The 19,430-nt window shown below is 42.9% G+C and overlaps 1 protein-coding gene across 1 annotated transcript in view; it reads left to right on the plus strand.

The window, feature by feature from the left end:
* Positions 1-8,377: 8,377 nt before the first annotated feature.
* CUNH2orf73 (chromosome unknown C2orf73 homolog) overlaps positions 8,378-19,430 on the plus strand; it is a 27,166-nt gene continuing 16,113 nt past the window's right edge. Inside the window, exons 1-2 of the mRNA XM_028779271.1 lie at positions 8,378-8,457; positions 12,706-12,913. Coding sequence (XP_028635104.1) covers positions 8,435-8,457; positions 12,706-12,913 — 231 coding nt within the window. The 5' untranslated portion in view covers positions 8,378-8,434. The remainder of the gene's footprint in view (positions 8,458-12,705; positions 12,914-19,430) is intronic.

Below are 19,430 nucleotides of genomic sequence, written 5' to 3' on the forward strand. Positions count from 1 at the left end.
TAGCACACCAGGGCCACCATGCCTGAGCTTCCAGAAAACCCTATGAGGAAAGGTCTGTAGTCAGGATCAATTGGCAGATAAGAAAATACCTAAAAGACATGGTTAAACACTCAGTGTGTAGCCGCTGTGCTAACTGAGAATCAAGGAGGAATACTAAAAATCCAGAACAAGGCTTCAGTTCTATCTGTACCGCATTTAAGCAAAACAAGCATACATTTCTTCAGAGAAAGTAAACATAAAAAGTTTGGAGAGCAGTAATCATGGATTGTAACACAAATCTCAAATTACCACATAAGAATAAAAGTGATAGAAAAAAGCTTGAGTGACAGCTGTGAATTACGCCTAAAATGAAATTATCTGCCCTCCTTGTATTTCAGATAACTCAAGCATTCATTAGGAAAGTAATATACTTAGAATCGTTACATATTCCTATCCTGTTCTCATTCAAAGTAATGAAACCCATATTGAAATTAAAACAAAAGTCTAAAATTAGTTATTTGGGCTTATCTTTTATATGACTCAGGCTCATGTTTAGAGAGACAAACATGAGTCTGAGGTCGGTTGTATTGGGAGGGAACTGTCCTCAGTCTAAGATTCTTGCAGAAGAGATATCTAATTTAAAAATGAGCATTAGTGACAAGCTCAGCAAGCAAATAGAACCTAAAATATAAACAATAATGAAATGCTAGTTTTGCGGGGCAGCTGCCTGGTCAAAGTGCACATCAGTGGGCGCAAACATGGGGAGCCCTCGCTGTGAAACTCCTGCCAGGTGGATGAGGTTTGAACACCAGGACAGCCTACATTAGATTGAATAAATGGTATACGTTCTTAAACAAAGCCAATGTCTGCAGCATTATCTTCCCAGCCAAACTGTGGCCACCCTCAGGACTGCAGCTGGGGTTGCTCCCAAAGGATCATCCCAGCATTGCTTGCTGAAGGTCAACGTTCTGTCATAGAAGTAGTGAGGAGAGTCATGAGTCTTGGCAGGAGCGTTGAGCCACTCCTCCCAACCAGTTTCATATGAGATCCTGTCCTGATTGCTCATTGTCTAGAGAATGGGGCCAGAGAACATAGCTGGGAAGGACTAGGGAGGATGGTTTCATCTATGAGACAATCACCCATGCTGGGTGCAGACCTTCCTGTGGCTGCTCCAGCCTGCAACCCTCACCCAATGCTTGGTAGACCTAATGGACTCATTGTTCCCATCGGGGGAAGTTTGGTGGAATCATGCCTTGGTTTGTCTGTCCTTGGTTTGTCTGTCCTTGGGACCTTGAAGAGAGGGGTAAGTGTTACTTACATCCTCCCACCCCAGGAAAGGAATTTTTGTAGCAATTTCACAAAGCTCTTTCCCAGCGAACTATTTCCTAAACTTTACCCAACAATCAGGTTAAATGATGACACCCCAGTGGACAGTACAGCCGAAGGCTCAGGGGCTCAGGTTTTCCGGTGGTCTCAGGAAGAACAAACAGGGCTGAATCTTGGAGTGAATTTTTAAATCCTCATCATTTGGAAAAGAAGACAGCAAAAAGGGAAACTTACATCGGGTATGTAGTTTACCTCAGGCTTATTATAAGAGGATTAAAATTGTGGCTGAGTTTCCAAATTCTGGAGAGATGTAGAAAGGCTGCAGTAATTAACGTCAACCTGAAACACACGATTCTATAAAGGGGAAGGATGGGGTAGAATAATGGTTTAAAAGGCCGGTGGAAGCTTAATTTGCAGTAGGAGTTTCCAAAGTATGGCGTTGGCCTAGGAGGTACCAGAGGTAAACTATCCCGTCAGTCATGCCGCTCCCTTGTCTGCTCAAAGCGCTCAGCTGGAATTGTTTAGGCATGCTCATACTTTCAGCCTTTTTTCTTTCTTAATGGAATCTTGTTATCTCTCAATTTGTGCTACAGAAGAAAAGTATCGATCCACCCATAACAAAATAGTCACTACTGTTCACCGGCTCAGTGGCAAAGCGTCAAACTGTGGCATGACATAAAGTCACAAGATTCTTGGATTATTATTCCTTCTCTTCAGCTGACTTTGGTACCCGTACATTCATCAGAGCTCACTGTGAATGTGGGCATTCCACAAGTGGATGCAACACATTTAATTAACCCTTTGCAGCCATTACCAAATAGCTATCAATCTCCACTGTCAAACCCTTTGGGCCTCGGGTCTCCATTCACCATCCGTTCACCACACAATTTGATTTTCATTTTCTAACTGTGATTAAACTGATTTAAAACTGAACCTCACAACACAGTGCTCCTAACCTTGCCAGTCTAGTCTACATGAGAAAAGCCTTGCTCGGGATATCAGGTCCCTGTTGTTATTTGAAGGGTTTAGAGCAAGAGGTAGCAAGTGTGAGAGGCCATGAGGTGTTAAAAGGAGAACGTTGGCACCAAGCAAATGACTGCAGCTTCAATTTCTAGCTGGCCACCTAGTCAGGTGAGGGCACTGAGAGTGGCAGGAAGAAATTTTTATTGACTGCTTACCTTGTTTGGGGTGTGGGTGTTTTAAAAATAATTTTTATAACATTTTATGTGGTTTTGCATGTACCCAAGCTTGTGCCACGGTGCGTCTGTGAAAGGCAGAGCACAATTTGTTGTCTGTGTAGCACAGGCTAGCCTGAAGCTCTCTAGTCCACATGAGCTCAGATGCCCAGTCCTCCAGCCAATATTCTGAATGCTGCATTTCGAGCAGAAGCCTCGTGGCCTGCTTCCGGTCCTCTTTTGTGCTAGCAGTTATAAAAGCAGTGCCCACCAACCAACTCGAAATGGTCTTTTAATATCTTTCATTTTAAATTATTTTATAAGTTTATTATTATTATTATTATTATTATTATTATTATTATTGAATGAGCACTCTACCCTCTGCCCTTGATTTTTTGAGACAAGGCTCATTTAGCGCAGGCTGGCCTTGAAGATGCCACCAGACAGCGCAGGCTGGCCTTGAATCTTCTCTTTTCACCTCTTGATGTTGGGATTGAAGGAATGCACCACTAAGTTCAGCTCATTTTTTAAAATTAACAACCAAAATATTCAAAGTTGAAGGCTGGAAGAATTTAAACAGCTTCTTCAAGTATACAAAACAAGAATTTCAACACAGGTCTAATCTCAAAGTTAAATTAAATAATAGTTCTCCTTCCCTGGAAATTACAGAGATGGTAAGTTGCACCATCAAAGAAAGGGCTCTAAATACATTTTATGGACATGTATTAAAGATTTAAGTGTTCAGCTTAAAAGAACATTTAATAATTTGCAAAAGAAAGGATTTTCTAGGTCAATCTCATTCAAAGTTTTGTTTTGTTATTACAGAGTATAATAGTCAGGGTTCTCTAGAGTCACAGAACTTAGGAATGTCTCTCTATATTGAGGGAATTTATTGTGATGACCAACAATGGTCACCTGTGAATGGGAAGTCCAAGAATCTAGTAGTTGCTCAATCCCACGAGGCTAGTTGGTCAAGTCTGTAAAATAGGTTCGGACAGACGTGCTGGCAAGTAAATGCAAGCAGCAAAGAAGAACAAATCTTCCTTCTTCCAATGTCCTTACGTTGGTCTCCAGCAGAAGGTGTGGCCCAGATTAAAGGTGTGTACCACCATGCCTGGATCTTGGACTTGCTTTGTCCCAGGCTGACCTTGAACTCAGAGATCTCCTTGCCTTAGTCTCCTGGGATTAAAGGTCTGAACTACCTTGCCTGGGCCTGAGCTTCTTGCGGCCACTATGCCTCAAGATCTCCATCCCAAGATCCAGGGCAGAAACTTGTGTCTTCCAGCCTCAAGATCGGGAGCACAGGTGAGCCCTCCAATTCTGGATAGTAGTTCATTCCAGATATAATCAAGTTGACAACCAGGAATAGCTATTACACAGAGACTTGATTTCTAGGTCCTCTGGTCTCAGATAAATAAATGTTTATTTATTCAGTCCAGAAAGAATAGGTTGGAATATAGAAGTTGCTCAGTAATTAGGCAATAAGGTATTGTAACCATTGTGTAGAAGATGATTATACCTCAGATAGTCTTCAGGAATAATATTTAAAAATAAATAAATAAAATAAAATTTAAAAGTCTTAAGAAAGAAACTAGGAGATGTAGAATACCTTCAAAACTTCAGTGAACCTTAGCCTTTTGAAGGACGGTAGGTAACATTCACAGTAGGATTCATTTACAAAATCTCTTCCTTAAGAGGTCGGATATAGTCATTCTTTCAGGCATTCTGTACTACAGCACTCTATTTACCCACGGCATCCACGGGCTGTTCACAGTTCTGCCCATTGGAGACCAACTTTTACAGTTCTGCCCACTGGAGACCAATTTTTCCTTTGCCTTTGGGCTATTTATAGGATCTGTATAGGTAATCGTAGTTGGTATTATTTTTAAATGGACTTTGAGTCATAGAATAATAGAAGTAGCTAGACTCATCCAAGTTTATAAATGCAAATTTCTTTCCTCAATATGATGAATTTCCAAACTACCAGTTACTCCCTCGGTGACCCATGGATAGTAGTTTCTTTTCTGGGGAGTTCATAAAAGATTTTATTCTTTATTTACCTACATGCCTATCACCACTGCAAACATTGTTATGTATACACAGAGGACCATTGTGCCAGAAGTGGTCTGATTTACCCAGGAAGTTCACCTTTTAAGAAATATAATGTATTGGCCAGGCAGTGGTGTTACACACCTTAAATCCCAGCACTTGGGAGGTAGAGGCAGGCAAATCTCTGAGTTCAGGGCCAGCCTGGTCTACAGAGTGAATTCTAGGACAGCTAGTACTAGACAGAGAAACCTTGTCTCAAAAACCCAGAGAGGGAGGGAAGAAAGGAGGGAGGGAGGGAGGGAGGGAGGGAGGGAGGGAGGGAGGAAGGAAGGAAGGAAGGAAGGAAGGAAGGAAGGAAGGAAGGAAGGAAGGCAGCATCTCATATAGCTTTGAACTTGATCCAGAAGAAGGCTCAGGGACACCTTCCTACCTGTGACTCATTTGAGTTCATCTGTTCTCAAAGATAAGCCAATATATCATTTATTTCCATTGCCTTAACATTAGTATGGTTTGGTCATAAAACTCTTATAGTTCAAATTTACTTTAGTAAACACCAGGTAGTGCATATACTTTAAAAACTCTTCCTCACTAATCCATACATACAGGAAGGACATCGGCAGCTAGCTTTTGATGAGGATCACCATTTGCTCAGCCAAGTTCTATACCACATGTGTATAAGGCACATAAGCTAACTGGCTTTTAAAAATAGAATCCAGACTAGCAATTGTTTGGGTCATGTGTTTGACAGCCTCCCCACTCTCACAAACACACTGCTGGAGGAAAGGTAGCATGTCCCCCTCAGCTGCAGTTTTAATATAAGGATGTGGTATAGCATCACTCAATATTTTTAGCCCTTTGTTGTGGTTTAAAAAAAATATCAACAGTTTTCTGTATGTCTAAAATTGTGGATGAATGGTTCCCACCCTCCTGTGGTCCCACACATATGCTGTCAGCTCTGGTGGCTTTAACTTGACACTGCTAGTAAACAGATGGGCTTTGGATGATGCGTTGTTGAAAAGTAACTCCTATTCTGAATGAGAGGTCGGTCATTTAGGCTAATGCTCATTGATTAACAGCAGATTGATTTGCATCTAAAAAAGATGGTAAGTATGGCAATCTGGCTACTTCTGTATTCATAACTGAAGAATCTACACCACAGAGAACTTGATGTTTCTCTCCAAATCATTATAAGGAAAAACCACTAATAGCAGCTCAGTGCTTTTTCTGTATAAAAAAGTCAATAATTATCAAATCCATAATATGCAATGCCCTGTAGAGAACACACCAAGGGTAACTGGATTATTATATTATTGTCAACACTAAATGCAATACTCATAACTGTCAATTATGTAATAATGTTATATATATACATATATATAAAGTCACATCAGTGTTGGTTTATTGTCAAAGTTTTCCTATTGGGAAGGCTTAGATCCCTAAGACTGTGACTACCTTGTGGTAGGCATGGTTTATTTATTTATCTTCTATACAATGGCGCTGAGGGAGATGGCTCAATGGGCAAGGATGCTTCCTGTGTAAACGAAAGGACTTGAGTTCAAATTGCCCCTACATAGAAAATAAGGCGTGGCTGGACATGCCTGTAACCATAGGGGTGGAGACTGGCAGATCCTGGGAGCTTTCTGGCCAGCCAACACCCAAATCAGTGAGTTTCTTCTTGCTCAATGAAAGACCCTGTGTCAAGGCAAGAAAGCAGGAGGGCATGGTAGAGGAAGATACATGATGTGATTCTCTGGTCCCTGCGTGAATGTAAGACAGTGCCCGCCCACCTACCCACAATCTGTCCTGGTTTATATTGTATAGTGAACATACTCCCCTGGGCCTCTCCACCCTCCTTTTTTCTCACCCTCACAGTGTTGTTCTCTATTTTATTTCTACTTTTGATATGTATGCGCATATATATATATATATATCTCACTGGCTTATAGTAAGTAATCCACTTACTGTATCTCCACTTCCATCCATTTTCTTTCAAACAACGTAACTTCATTCTTTATGACTGAGAAGTTCCATTGGGATGTGGTATGCAGGTCACGTGGCTCAATAAAGCAGTAGTAATTAATGATGAAGCATCTTCTAAGCATCAAACACTGCTCTTAGTACACTGTATCTATTAAACTAGCTATACTTGACAGTTACCCTGGATCTCTTAGTTAAGGTCTTATTGCTGCAACAAAACACCATTACCATAAAGCAAGTTGGTGGAGAAAGGGTTCATTCAGTCTACACTTCCACATCACTGTTTAGCACCAATGGATAGGAACTCAAGCACGGCAGGAATCTGGAAGCGGGAGCTGGTGCATAGGCAACGTAGGGCGCTGCTTACTGGCTTGTTTCACAAGGCTTACTCAGTCTACTTTCTTACAGAACCCAGGACCACCAGCCCAGGAATGGCACCACCCAAAATGGACTGGGCCCTCTCCCAGTGATCACTAATTGAGAAAATGCCTCACAGCTGGATCCCATGGAGGCATTTTTCTGAACTGAGGCCCCTCCCTGTCTAATGGCTCTAGCTTGTGTCAAGTTGACACACAAAACCAGACAGTTCACTAGGTGTTTGCAGATTTTGTGAATGAAGAACTTCAGGCTCTGAGATACTAAATGTCTCCCTTATGTACAAGCTAGCAAGAGGTGAAGCCACAAGGCAAACACCCATTGCTCTGAGGGCCCATGTGCATAATCAGTTTGATAGTTAGGATAAAACTAAGTTTCTCCCTATGGACAGTGGGTCCGAGGAATGCCTGGCTCAGCAAACACGCATGCCGTCCTCTCCCTAGCATTCTGGTTCTCCAAGCCATTCCCTCATATTTGTTTACCCATCCACTCCCTATCCAGAGACAAACACACACCATCAGACATTCGCACATCCTCCCAGCTTTTAAACTGCACAGTCCACACTCAAGTATGTAGGTTGCTGGATGTCAAATTTATCCACGATCTCTTCTCTCTGATAGGATTTTAAGGCATGAGTACAAAGGTCAGCCTCCACTACCCCATACCTGTCCCAAGCGAATATAAATTTACAAACTGACTTTGGCTTCCCACGCTTATTTATGCACACTCCTCAGACACAGCAGAACTCAGCTCAACAGAAGCATCTCGAATCACATTTTCTTTCCTATACAGGAAAACGGTTTAGCTGTCACACGTGCCAAGGGCGTTTGGCTTTGGTAGTGGAAACTGGGAAGCCATGTAAAATGGAGTAAAAATTTCCAGCCTCAAGGTGAAAGATGATCGTCCAGGTCTTATCCCTGGAGCCTGAGCTTTTGGGGAAGTGCAGCCACGCAAGCCCGGAGTCGGCCTAAACCTGCAATCCCCTGAACCCACCCTGAACCCTCGCTCAGACAGGGCAGATGCACGAACCACAGGGAGCCTCATTTGCCGAGGAGAGTTCCTTTGTTCTATTTTAATGCTTGCCAGCTATCTGGCGACTGAGATTCTGTCAGAAAGTGACAGCCAAGCTTCCCCGTGAGAATCGGGACTTGCACAGCGCTAAGAACTCGCGGAAAACAGGTTTCCCCAGGCAGTGGGGGAGGCCTGGAAGCCTCCCTTGCTCACTCCTCAAACCTAGCCGGGCTGACTCCCCGCTAGGGTTAGGGCTCTACAAGTTCAAACTCACTGTCCAACCCAAGGCTGTAGCTAAAAACAAGGGACTCAGGCGCTCTTTTCCTCCGGATTGAGGTCAGCCACGCCCCGCTGCGAAAGCACAACAGATCACCTCGACTGCGCCTGCGCACAGTTTCCAGCCACTTGCAATTTTTTCCTGAGGTCTCAGTTGCTTAGCAACGCTGGAGTCACAGTGGCAGCGCTCTGGAGCCCCTTTCCTAGCAAGGGTAGGTCAGTGTTCTCTCTTGACACTCCTGGCTGCCACGTGCCCGGCTGGAGTCATGGAGGGAGAGGAGAAGCAGCAGTAAGTGCCAGGGTTCAGCTTTCTGTTTCCCCTTCTGAAAAACATTTCCCTTTCTTGCAAAAGATTAAGGGGAGTGGATCAGCACCTAAGATCCAGGCAACATACTTCATCCAGTAGGTTTTCTCCCCTGCTTTCTAGGGTTTGAGTGATTACAGTATCTTTTTTTTTTTTTAATGCAGCGTTTACTGAGCATATACTGTGTGCCAGGGACACGTATCACCTGACTTAAGATTTTTTTTTTTTTTGTTTTTCGAGACAGGGTTTCTCTGTGAAGTCCTGGCTGTCCTGGAACTCACTCTGTAGACCAGGCTGGCCTCGAACTCAGAAATCCGCCTGCCTCTGCCTCCCAACTGCTGGGATTAAAGGCATACGCCACTACTGCCCGGCTGTGATTTAAGATTCTAGAAGCCATCTTGAAATAATCACTCCTCATACCCCACATTTAACGCATCAGCAAATTCTGTTGGCTCTAGTGTTGAAAACTATCCAGACTCCACTGCTCGTTGCTTCCTCTATTGTCCTCACCCAGTCTCAAGTACCAGCTTTTCACGGATACAGCCACCACGTGGCTTCCCTAGTCTCTCTACGGCCTTCTCAACATGGCCTCATTTTAAAAGGAAAAAAAAATGTTTCCCGCAGGGTACATACAGTAAAGCCAAGGCTCCTCCTATAAGAGCGCCTCCTATGCAAGCTGCTTCCTCCTCCTGCCGCACCTGCCGCATCCCTCGGGCATCATTCTGGCACCTGCATACAGCCGCATGCAATCTTCTGTAGGGATCCTCAGAGTGACCCCCAGACATGTATCAGCATCATCTAAGAACACGTAGAAACGAAAACTCTCAGGATCTCCCCACATGAAACGCTGAATCAGGAACTCTGGGACCCCAAACAATCTGTGGTTTGACGGCCTTTGCTGAACTATGTAACGGAGATAGGACAGCTAGGAGTGGTGTTAGGGACACCTGCTTCCAAAATGGTATTATTGTCAACAGAACAGTGGCTCTTGCTGTAGGCCAGCTAGAGAACTGGTTGAAACAAGTTCCTAGGAGCAAGCCTCAGAGATTACTATTTGATAGGTTAAATTATACCTTTAGATTTGTTTGTTTGACCGATAATTTTGGAGACCATGCTTCATGTCTAAGGATGGACACATTTCTGGTAAGAGTTTTGACAGTTACAGTTGTCTCTGCTGGAATGTTCCTTCTTCAAATACCTTAATTTGTCCTCATCCCTCCCTTTCTTTTTTCAGTGACCACCTCCGCAATACCCTCCCCAAGTGCAGCCTCTCCTCCCACATACCTGCATGCCTCTTCCTCCCTGGATATTGTCCTTACCACGTGGCACCGTCTAACAGACTGTGTGTGCCCCTTGCTTCATTTCTTCTCTACCTTCCCTAGAATGTAAGCCCCTTGAAGACAGGAGCTTTCATCCGTCTCCCTCCTGGATTCTCAGAGCCTCATGTAGACCTGACATGTACGAATGGATTAGCCAGCATTACTCTTTCTTTTACATTAGTCACAATAGCTGTTGTTCTTTCATATAAATTAAGGAATGGAACCTTAGATATTAAATGGCAGAGTTGGGTTCCAACCCAAGCCTGACTGCTTTCTGTTTTGTTGTCCTTGTTTGTATCGCTGGTAGAGAACCTAGGGTCTTAGACACATTAGTGTTTTGTCTGTACAAGGTGTTTTATTGTACAAAGATGTTTCTACAGAATCGGGTATTTCACATTTATTTGTTATCTATAGTCATCCACACCGTGAAATGCAGAACTAAGTAAATGCATAAATGTGTAAGCCAACATCCACAGTCCTTTCCTTCAAGGATCCAATACAGATGTGTTGGTGTTCAGCCATGAGAAACAGATGGAGAAAGTGGAGAGTTCACAGCCGTAAATTGACCAGAAAGTTACAATTTTTAAGTAAACACACAGATCTGAGAGTGTAATAGAAACATCTTAGACGTTGTTTATACTTTTCCAATAATCAGTTTTTCTAAATCCTTTGCAAAGTGGCATTTGCTGTTGTTGTTGTTGTTGTTACAAATCAAGGAAATAAGATCACAAAGAATCTGAATAGTGTTTTTATGTGGAGTGGCGTGAGGGCTGAGAGTCTGCAGCTAAAGCAAAGGCAGAGTGGAAAAAAAAGTCTAGTACATTCACCTGAAGTATGTGAAGAGTACAACACAATGCATTTACCTAAGCTACAGAGCACACTCGCCTGGGTGTCGGGCAAGCAGTGATCAATGAACTAATAGTCCCCACTGCATGAAACTTACTTATCCATAAGGGTATTTCTGGTGCTTACTAAAGACAAAGAGCTGTCAGTGACGCCATCTCTGGGCTGGTGGTCCTGGGTTCTACATGAAAGCATGCTGGGCAAGCCATGTGAAGCAAGACAGTGAGCAGCACTCCTTCATGGCTTCTGCATCAGCTCCTGCCTCCAGGTCCCATTTGAGTTCCTCCAATGACGGACTATGATCTGCCATGTAATTCCTTTCCTTTCCAACTTGCCTTTTTGTCATGGTGTTACTTCAAAGCAATAGAAACCCTAATGAAGACAGATCTGTACCAGAAGTGGTAGGGTATTGCCATGACAGAGCTGACCTTGTAAGCAGCACTCCTCCATAGCCTCTGCTTCAGTTCCTACCACCAGACTCCTGCCCTGCTTTCCCTTAGTGATGGACTGTGATGTGTAAGCTGAAATAAACCTTTCCTCCCCAGGTTGGTTTTGGTCAGAATGTCCTATTACAGCAATAAAAAAGCAAACTAATATAAATAAGTATGTGTTCATATGGCTTTTCTGAAAGGCAATCTTTTTTGTTTGTTTTTTGTTTTTTTTTTAATTTGATATTTTATTTATTTACATTTCAGGTGCCATTCCCCTTCCCCACCCCACCTCCTTAGTCCCCTATCCCTTCCCTCCTCCTTCTTTTTTGTCTTTATACTGTTTAAATTACATGCAAATATTAAGGTCAGTTCTAGGTTGAGGAACTAGCAATACAATAGATGCAAATAGTCCAGGAACAAGCAAGACAATAAACCCAGATAGTCAAAGAACATGCAGGACAACAGAGTCCAGTGATCACTCCTGTGATCACTATTTCTAAGGGCTTATCAGGATGATCAAAGTATCTGAGCCTACTTCGATGTCCTAGCCCAAAGTCATTTTCATGTCTGAAGCCTACTTCTTTGTTCTAGCCTAAGATTTAAATTCCTGCCTGGAATTTCTTCTTTGTTCTAGCCTAGGATTTAGCTTTCTAAGGCAATCTTTTAGAATCTAAGCTCTGTCCTTTTCTTGGCTATTATGAATAGAGCAGCATTGACCATGGGTTAGCAGGTGGCGCTGTGTTAAGCAGGTGGCAAAGGATAGGTCACAATGGAAGGGCAGGTGCTCTGTAGCACAGGATGTCACATCATCCTTAGATGAAGGAAAGTGTGACTTCCTTCTCCTATTTTGCATCCCCCACCTCCTAGCAGCTGCCAAGATTTAACCTTGTCTCCCCCTCATTTTTATTTCAGACTCTAATGGTCCTTGAGGTTGTGAAAAGTTTTTTCCTATGGTTTATGAAACATTTTAAGCATATCTTTATTTTCTTTTTCTTTTTCTTCTCTCTTTCTTTCTTCCTTCCTTCCTTCCTTCCTTCCTTCCTTCCTTCCTTCCTTTCTTTCTTTCTTTCTTTCCTTTTTTGGTGTTTTGAGATAGTAGCTCTAACTGGCCCGGATCTTGCTCTATCAACCAGGCTGGTCTTGAACTCACAGAGATCCCCAGTGATCATCCTGTCTCTACCTCCCGTAGCTCTAAGCTCATGCGCTGCCTTTTACATAGGTGCTGAGATTTGAACTCAGGTATATGTGGAGCAAATTATCTAACCTGTTCTTGCCCACTGAGCCATTACTTCAGCCCAATAATAAAACTTTTTAAAAAGATATGTTCAGATTAGCATGTAGCCTACCCATGTGCATAAATACTTCATGATTTATAAGCACAATCAAGTCACTGCTCTTTAATTCAAAAAAAAAAAAGATAGTCTGTTCAGTATACTAGTATGCCATGATAGTAATCACTATTAACGCACATTCCTTTAATTGCTACAGGATTTAGAGTAAGAGAATACCCCAATTTTCAATTTCAAATTTCACTAGCATAAGTCTGCCAAATGCTTGAGATATATTTATATCTTATCTCATTTAATTATAATTTCTGAGATGCTTATTGGGACAAATGATTTACCACTTATGTTTTTCAGACAGCATAAAATAGAAGATGCTGGTACAGCATGTATAACTGAACAAAAAGAAGAAACCAAAAATGAAAAAAGTCCTGGGAAAAGCACACAACACTCAAAACCGTGTGTGGACAGAAGACACGTAAATTATGCTAAATTCATATACACAAATGCAAGAACATACAACGATCCTGTTCCCTACATTGATAATAAAGGGCCAGAAAAGCAGGTTGGACAGACGTTTGCTATATACAAATATAGAATTAGACTCGGAAGCTGTTTTTCAGGGCAATTTGATCACAGTCTATTTAAAGGTCATGACACATCTCAGAGTAGTGGTGTTGTAACCAGTAGTTAAAACAGTAACCTGGGGCTTAGCAGGGAACCATAGCATCTAAGCTCTATGTAGGTGGATAGGGGGATAGGAAGAATCCAGCTAATATTCCTAGAGCATCAGTCTGTAACCAGTACATGCTGCTAAGGATTGCCGAACAGCATTCTCCATAAGGTTGTGTTTCTGTCATGTGCTAAGATAGCACTTCCCATGATGTTCAGAAATTCTGACATCCTACAAAAGACTAGCTTCCACTTATTTAATGCACACAAACTGTTAGGGTTAAGTTAAATTTTATGTAAATTATATCTTTGATCTTTACAATCTATATAAGGTGCTATTTAAAATATTTTATAGATAATACTTCTGGGTGGTTGCATAGTAAACAGATATTAGTTTTCTTTCTGGCCCAGGACTACTGCATTAGCCAAACTCCCCTCACTCTATCTACCATATTAAATTCAGTACACTATTTTTTGAGTCGGATTTGTCGAAGGATAGTTGTATTCATCTCCTATTGCTGCTGTTATCAGTTACAAGCTTCAGTACTTGCTTAAAGAAACACGGTCTACTCTCGGGCTGTCCTAAAGCTTGGAACTTTCAAGTCAGTCTCCCTGGCTCCCCATAGGGGTCCTAAGGGAGAACCTGTTTCTTGCCTTTCCCAGCATGAAGAAGCTACCTCTAGACCTTGGCTCAAGACACCTTCTTCAGAATCATCAGCAGCACATCTCCACCTCTTTCCTCTGGACCTAGAAGGGTTATAGAAGGACCCTTGAGATTACTGCAGGCCCATCCCATACTTCAGGATAACCCCCCTCCCAGCCTCAAAATTCCTGCCTACAATGCCCCTTTGCAGTGTGACACAACTATTCACAAGCTCAGAGATTAAGACATAAGTGTATTTGGCTGCTCAGAGGAACATGTTTCTGACTGTGCTGCCTGCACTGTAAATTTCATCCACGGGAGTGTGTAGTCCTATCCATTTGCCAAAGGTGTAGTCACGTCACCCACACAAAGCCAGCTGTGGAATGCTGCCTTCATCCTGCAAACTTCCCTGAGCTCCTTTGTACACAGCCTCTTCTCCTGCTACAGAATGATAGTTAGAAAACTGACCTGTTTTCTATAGTTGTATCCTTTTCTAGGAAGCCATAGAAATTAATTTATACAGTTTGTGGCTTTAAAAAAAAATCCTCTTGGGGAAAAATGCATTTACAGTTCATTCTCTATTGCATTCTCGATTTTTCACCCTTTCTCTGCCACCGTGTATTTTCCAGATGACTCTGAGCAAATCAGCTTTGCCTTCCTTATCCGTAGAGAGGGGATAGTTTATTGAGGGTTTGTTGTGTGACAAAGTATTTTCTGTGAAGATGCAGCACACACACCTACTCATCCCAGATAGGGATCTCATGACAAACCACAGTGTGGATACCTTGAAAGACCAACTCAGTGAATCAATGAGTTCTATTGGGCTTACACTTACAGGAAAGACTCAGAGACAGCTTCATCACCAAGGTTCGCCCCAGCATGGGTGACAGCTCAAGCATGCTAGGAAACCTGGAGCACACAGCACAGCCTGCAGGCAGCTCACCAGGTTGGAGAGTGTCCTTCCCAAGTGACCCTGGTCTAAACCTTTTCCGGGCAACAAGGTTGATTTCTGCTTCTTCCAGGCAGCTGGTCTGATCTCAGAGATTGGTGTTTTATTTGACTTGTGTTTTGTATTTTACGTTTTTATTTGTTTTGTTTTATTGTTTCTTTTGCAGCTCAGCTTCCTTCCTTCTGAAAGAGGCTTTCCCCAGTCTTTATTGGTTACTCTGGCAGGGAGGGGGCTTAGTGAATCTCCTCAGTTTCAGAGATTTCCTGAAGCTACTTTAAATTATATACCTTCCTGCATGAGGAGTCTGTTGTAGGGTGGAATGTTTTACTCTCTGAGGAAACTGGGGTTTTTGGGGTTTTTTTTTGGGGGGGGGTGGGGGGGTTCGAGACAGGGTTTCTCTGTGTAGTCCTAGCTGTCCTGGAACTCACTCTGTAGACCAGGCTGGTGTCGAACTCAGAAATCCCCCTGCCTCTGTCTCCCAAGTTCTGGGATTAAAGGCGTGTGCCACCACTGCCCAGTGAGAAATAGAATCTTATTTGAGTCATTTTTATAGGATTGTCTAGCAAAATTCAAAAGACACCACTTGGATAGTCTGAGTAACTTTCCAAAGCTATGCGTTTGATGATCTGGCTGCCTTTTCTTCAGTGAACATGGGTGGTTCTGTTATGCAGCAGGCTTAAAATAGATAGTTTTGGTCAAGTCATTTTCTAGATGCTGGAGATTCAGCAGTGAGCCAAATAAACAGAGGAAATACTCTGGCCTCAGGCTGCTCATATTCTAATGGAGGAATGAACAACAGAAGTAAACTAGTTAGGATGCTGAATGGCGTGGGCTTGCACGGCGGACAGGGAGGCCTACTGGCGCTAGAGTCGTAACCTTATTTTTCTTTTAATTTTGTTACTGTGTGTGTGTTGCAAGAACCTATTGTTTTCCATGTGTCAGTCCTGTGGGGAGCAAATTTGGGTCATCAGACTTAGTGGAAAGTTCATGTACCTTCTGAGCCATCTTGCTGCCCCAGAGTTGTAGTTTTAAATAGATGATCAGAGAAAGTCACATGAATAAGGTTCTAAGTGAGGAAGTGACTGCCATATAGAACATTCTTGGTACACAAAGCAAGCATGTTATAAGCAGTTGTTCTTATTGGCACAGCCTGCTGATCTGCACAGCTGTGAGGCTGAGGAGCCCACCGTATCCTACTTACAGCTGGATTCTGAAGTAGGAGACCTAACACAGTGTTGAGTCTAGAAACTGAACAACACAATCTGCCACTGCAGAGAGAATTGCAGTTTCTCACATATGTGTTTTCCAGCATGACATTTGTGGAAGGAGAGGTGTGTCGAATGAATGGTCTCAGACACCTCACCCTGTACCATTTCCTTCCCATCTCTGGTTAGGTGGAGTTCTGCTTTCACATTGTATTTAAATGGAGATTGTGGGAGGGGGGAGGTGGGGCTTCATACTAACACCATCTAGTATTCCTCTGTTGACCGTGATCAAGTGCTAGTTCAGATCTGTATCTAAGTCAGCTCTCTTCACAGTGGAGACACTGAGAGAATGAAAGTGGTTCAGAAAATACAAAGGTAGAAGCTTGCAAACTTAATCCTACATAACTTACTCTAGTTTATAAATATTGTGCAAAACAACAACAAAAATTAGCAACTGCCACCTGTAAGGCTAGTTGACAATTGTAACACACTCACTAAACCAGTAAGAGCCAGGCAAAGTAAGTCTGAAATGGAGTAGAGCAGAGGTCATGGTGAGATAGATGCATCACAGTTACAGAGGGATCGGTGAAGGGAATGTTCATGTTTCAAAAACAAAAGAAAGCAACAATGAACTTGCAAATGCCTTCATTTCCAGGAACCTAAAAAAATGCTCATTTTTATTTCATATGTGTAAACTTTGTTTCTTTATTCAAGATAGCATTTCTTCTTAAAAGTTAGCTTAATTAAAATATAGTAATGCTGGCTTTAAAATAAAATTAAGCTGCGTAAATATTTTAACTGCTATCTACTGGTATGACTGTACACTGAGGTCTCAAGATATGCTTTCTTTGATGGGTTGGTTAGTCTGGTAGGACCCCTATGTAGGGTAGCATCTTCCTATGTATGCCCAAGCCTTGAATCCTTCTTCCTCAGATTCCTGAGTGCTGGGACACAGGTGTGTATTACCATACCTGGTATTTAGTTTTATTGGTTTACAATTTTTTGTTTGTTTGTTTTTTCAAGACAGGGTTTTTCTGTGTAGCCCTGGCTGTCCTCGAACTCACTCTGTAGACCAGGCTGGCGTCGAACTCATAAATCCGCCTGCCTCTGCCTCCCAAGTGCTGGGATTAAAGGCGTGCGCCACCACCGCCCGGCCATTTCTTTTTTTAAATGAATTGATCATATATACTTTTCTACCTAATGACATAAAATTGTGAGTGCTAGAAAAAGTAAAGCTGGTTTTCCGCTGCTGCTTTTTGTTTAGCTTTTTAAAAAGCTAGTCTAACAGGTCAAATTGGTACTGAAAAAAAAAAAAAAACCAGCGACCCCGGACCTCCAAGACCAAGTTCTCAGCACAAAGGAGATTCATTTGCCCCAGCAGAATGACCTCTGGGTCAGGGAATAAGAGTCAAAGACAGGAGATAGAAGATGAAGGGAGGGGAACAAGGGAGAGGGAGGAGGGGTATTTGTCCCAAGGGACAAGGGACTGCCTCTGGATAGAGAGGAGACAGATGTGGCCCATAGACAAGGTGGTTTATACGCAAGGGGAACCATTCCCCTCCCCTTGTGTATGGATGAGGTATTTATTTTTGATTGGGCATGTTAATTAGGGCAGCCAAAGAGCCCTTTTGATTGCTGGACTTCAGTACTTTGATCTCTGGTAGTCAGCTTCAAGAGGAGGAGGAAGTAGTCAAATAAGGGACTAGACCTTGGTGGCTAGGCTTGGGAATGTAATCTAAGGGTTTCGAGCAACACAGAGGGAATGAGGGGAAAAAGGGCAAGGGCTGCCAGAGTCCCACTTGCCACACTCCGAGCTAACCAGGGTCCCTTCAGGCACTCTCTTTTTTAAAATACTGATTTATTTATTTACATCCTGAATGCTGCCCCTTCCCAGTCCTCCCCGACAGAAATCTTTCTAATGTTTACTAAAACATATCTCCAAAGTGTAGTTTCAGAGCACAAGCTGTTGTTCATTTCCTTGAAAAAAATACATTTCCAAAGTTAAGTCAAAGGTTTATTTCCAAACACCTTTTCCAGAGAGTCACAGTTTACATTAGTATATTAAAGGTCTGAGGAATCTTGTGATAAGCATATTTGAATTTGCTTGAAAATGTTCATTTCCAAGATAGCTTTCTCCATGGGAACTTCTTCTGAATAACATCTATTAATAAACACAGCAGAGAACCGTTGTTCCACAGAACACAGCTTAGAAGTAACTGCCATAGGAGACTTGAAGAGTTGCTTTAAAAAACAAACTTTCCATATCTCTGTTATCATTGAGATACCAGCTTGAGAACATTGTAACTCACATGACCTTGGTTGCCTAGTCCTTGTGATAAAACGCCCAGTTTTTTAAGCCACTGAGCTCGACAAATAAAATTCCAGGGTCTGTGTAGTTTTGGCAGAAATTTGTGTCCTTGGGAATCGCCAGAATGTGGTGGTGGAGGTGGTGGTGGTGGAGGTGGTTATAGCTATGGTGGTGGTGGTGGTGGTAGATGTGGTTATGGTGGTGGAGGATGTGGTTATGGTGGTGGTGGTGGAGGATGTGGTTATGGTGGTGGTGGAGGATGTGGTTATGGTTTTGGTGGTGGTGGTGGAGGATGTGGTTATGGTTTTGGTGGTGGTGGAGGAGGATGTGGTTATGGTCATGGTGGTGGTGGAGGATGTGGTTATGGTGGTGGTGGAGGATGTGGTTATGGTTATGGTGGTGGTGGAGGAGGATGTGGTTATGGTGGTGGTGGAGGATGTGGTTATGGTCATGGTGGTGGTGGAGGATGTGGTGGTGGTGAATGTGGTGGAGCAGGAGGTGGTGGAGGTGGTTGTGGAAGTGATATGATGGTACTTGTGGAGATGGTGGTGGTGGTGGAGGTGGTGATGGCAATTGACAGGAAATCGCTGTATGTCTCTGGCTGGCCTGCTAGCCTTGAACTCACAGAGATCTCCCTGGCTCTGACTCCTGAGAGTTGAGATTAAAGGCCTGCATCACAACAAACTCCTCCATAGTGTGATTTATGTCCCAGTTGATAGGCTACTAGGACCACACCATAGTCATTTCCTTAGACTGACTTCTGTGACCAGTGGCTCATAAGACAATAGTCATGGAGTTCTCCAGGGTCAGAAAATTAGGGAGATTTTGCTGTCAAGAATATCTAGGCATTTCCCTTAAAAGGAACCCCAAAGAATAGTGTCCTGGGGCATAATAGGAGATAGGCCTCAGCATAAAAGAGAGAACTTTTAGAGCTCAAAGCTTCACATAGTTACAATTTTTTTTAGGCAGTGCTTTCTTTATAATCTGCAAAATGGAGCCCAGCCTTCAAAGCTCAGACACAGCCATCACACTCGGCCGCTTTTCCCAGTTTGGTTTATTTTGCCATAAAGTAATTTTCATGGCAAAGCCATGACACTAGAGTGAGTGATGAACAGTGACGTTTTCTATCACCTTTCCCCTGAGGGTGAGATGAGACAAGAAGCCTCTGTCTCATTGATGTCATCACGTCTCATGAGAAAACCCCTGGATCAGAAGGCACGGATCCCCGCATAGGTGCACACATGTTCTCAGGAGCACACTTGGATGGATCCCCGCATAGGTGCACACATGTTCTCAGGAGCACGC

Source organism: Grammomys surdaster, unplaced genomic scaffold (assembly GCF_004785775.1).
Source record: "Grammomys surdaster isolate TR1022 unplaced genomic scaffold, NIH_TR_1.0 67, whole genome shotgun sequence".
In the NCBI taxonomy this organism is placed as follows: domain Eukaryota; kingdom Metazoa; phylum Chordata; class Mammalia; order Rodentia; family Muridae; genus Grammomys; species Grammomys surdaster.